Source organism: Sorex fumeus, unplaced genomic scaffold, assembly GCF_029834395.1.
Source record: "Sorex fumeus unplaced genomic scaffold, SorFum_2.1 ptg000028l, whole genome shotgun sequence".
NCBI classification, from domain to species: Eukaryota; Metazoa; Chordata; class Mammalia; order Eulipotyphla; family Soricidae; genus Sorex; species Sorex fumeus.
This window is the reverse complement of record NW_026606085.1, coordinates 16058593-16060692: the sequence shown is the minus strand read 5'-3', so window position 1 is coordinate 16060692 and position 2100 is coordinate 16058593. Positions and strand designations below refer to the sequence as shown.

The following is a 2100-nucleotide window of genomic DNA, read 5'->3' as shown; positions in this document are numbered from 1 at the left end:
AACAAGAGCACAAATGACTTCCTCTACTTTCCAGATGAGAAAATTGCTTCACTTTAAAAAAAAAAAGGGAGACAACGGAACTGAGGGAGAGTCAAGCTGAAGTCCGGATTATTATTATTATTATTATTATTATTATTATCATTATTTGCTAGAGTGTTTTTCATGGTGCTGTGATAATCTGTGAGTGAGAGAGGCTGGTCATAGTGCGGACAACATTTTCTTTGTGGCTGAATTACCTCCCTGACCCTTGACTGTAATGTCTCATCACTGATGTGGAATGAAGCCTTTTCATCCACCCAACATGTCCATGTGGATTTCAAGCCCCTGTCCCCCCAGAATCTAGGGGTGGGAACTCACCAATCTCGGCAGTTCCCCCCGGAGTGGGCTCAGGTTCCCTTGTGAAGCAAGGCTGTCATTTTCTCCATTGCATCCTTCAAAACCTGCTTCACCTTTTCGTTCCTTAGACTGTAGATAAAGGGGTTCAGGAGGGGTGTGATGATGGTAGTGAGCACAGCCGTGACCTTGTCAAACTCCAGGGAGGAGCTCTGGCTGGGCCGCAGGTACATGAAGATGTTGCTGCCGTAAGCGATGGAGACCACGGTGATGTGGGAGGCGCAGGTGGAGAAGGCTTTCCGGCGGCCCTGGGCGGATGGCGTGCGCAGGATGGTGGAAATGATGTAGGTGTAGGATGTGATGGTAAAGAACAGCGAAGTCAGGAGGACCAGGGTAGACAGGAGGAAGCTGATCATCTCAATGAGATGCGTGTCGGTACAGGCTGCCTGGAGCAGGGGGGCGATGTCACAGAAGAAGTGGCTGATTTCCCGGTAGCAGAAAGACAGCCTGGACACCACAATCGTGGGGCACAGCACAGACAGGAAAGAGCCCAGCCAGCAGCCCAGAACCAGCAGGAGACATGCCCTGCTGTTCATGATGATGGTGTAGCGCAGGGGGTTACAGATGGCCACGTAGCGGTCAAAGGACATCACTGCCAGGAGGATAAACTCCACTGTCCCCAGGAAGAAGAAGAAATATGTCTGGGTGATGCAGCTGGCGAACGAGATGCTTCTCCTGCCCTGGAGGAGGCAGTCCAGCATGTTTGGGGTCACGGTGGAGGTGTATAACATGTCCAAGGAGGACAGGTTGCTGAGGAAGAAGTACATTGGTGTTTGCAGGCAACTGTTGGCCCATATCAGGACGATGATGACCAGGTTCCCGGTGAGCGTGAGCAGGTAAGTCAGCAGGAGGACCACGAAGAGGGCTGTCTGCAGCTTCTGGAGGGCTGGGAAGGCCGTCAGGATAAACTCGGACACCGTGGTCTGATTCCGGGTGTCCATCCCATCCAAGGCCATGTGGGCAGCTGTGTCTGAAATGGCACAAAGGATGCAAAGCCACATGAACAGGCATCAGACCCTCCACCGCAGTGACAGTGATGTGTTTTGGAAGCTGCGTTGGAGGAGACAGGAGTGAGGCAGTTGTGATTTTGTTTGTTCCTTGCAATCTGATGTCTAAAAGCTTCCTTCTCCAGCCCATCCCGGAAAGCCAACTGTTATTCTCCCATGGTTGCTGTAGATTACAGATTTGAAGACCGGGTTTAAATGGCAGTGCAAGACGGGGATGCAGAGAGTGTTTGAGCTACCTAGGGAGTGTGTGAGATCTGCTCACCTCCCCTGTCACTCTTTGAGTGGACGCACTGCCCTCAGGTGTAGGATAACATTGGTTTGTCCTTTCTCCCTTGCCACAGGAAGCTTAGGTTTATCAGGTTACAACCATCACAGTGCTTCCAAGTCACTCCGATTCCTCTGTGCTTATCTGTTACTTCTCTATATTCTCTTCCCCAAACAGTTAATCAGCTTTTTCTGTAATCAGCACTGTAGCACTGTAGCACTGTCCTCCCGTTGTTCATCCATTTGCTCGAGCGGGCACCAGTAACATCTCCATTGTGAGACTTGTTGTTACTGTATTTGGCATATCTGATATGCCATGGGGAGCTTTCCAGGCTTAGCTGTGTGGGTGGGATACTCCCTGTACCTTGCCGGGCTCTCCCAGAGGGATGGAGGAACCTGGGTCTTCCGCATGCAAGGCAAACGCCCTACCCACTGT

At 51.2% G+C, this 2100-nt stretch overlaps 1 protein-coding gene across 1 annotated transcript; it reads right to left on the bottom strand.

Annotated features, from left to right (window-relative positions):
- Nucleotides 1-386: 386 nt before the first annotated feature.
- On the bottom strand, nucleotides 387-1334 carry LOC130024473 (olfactory receptor 6M1). Its single transcript, XM_056115232.1, has one exon. It carries the CDS (start codon nucleotides 1332-1334, stop codon nucleotides 387-389), a length of 948 nt encoding a protein of 315 aa, XP_055971207.1.
- Nucleotides 1335-2100: the final 766 nt, after the last annotated feature.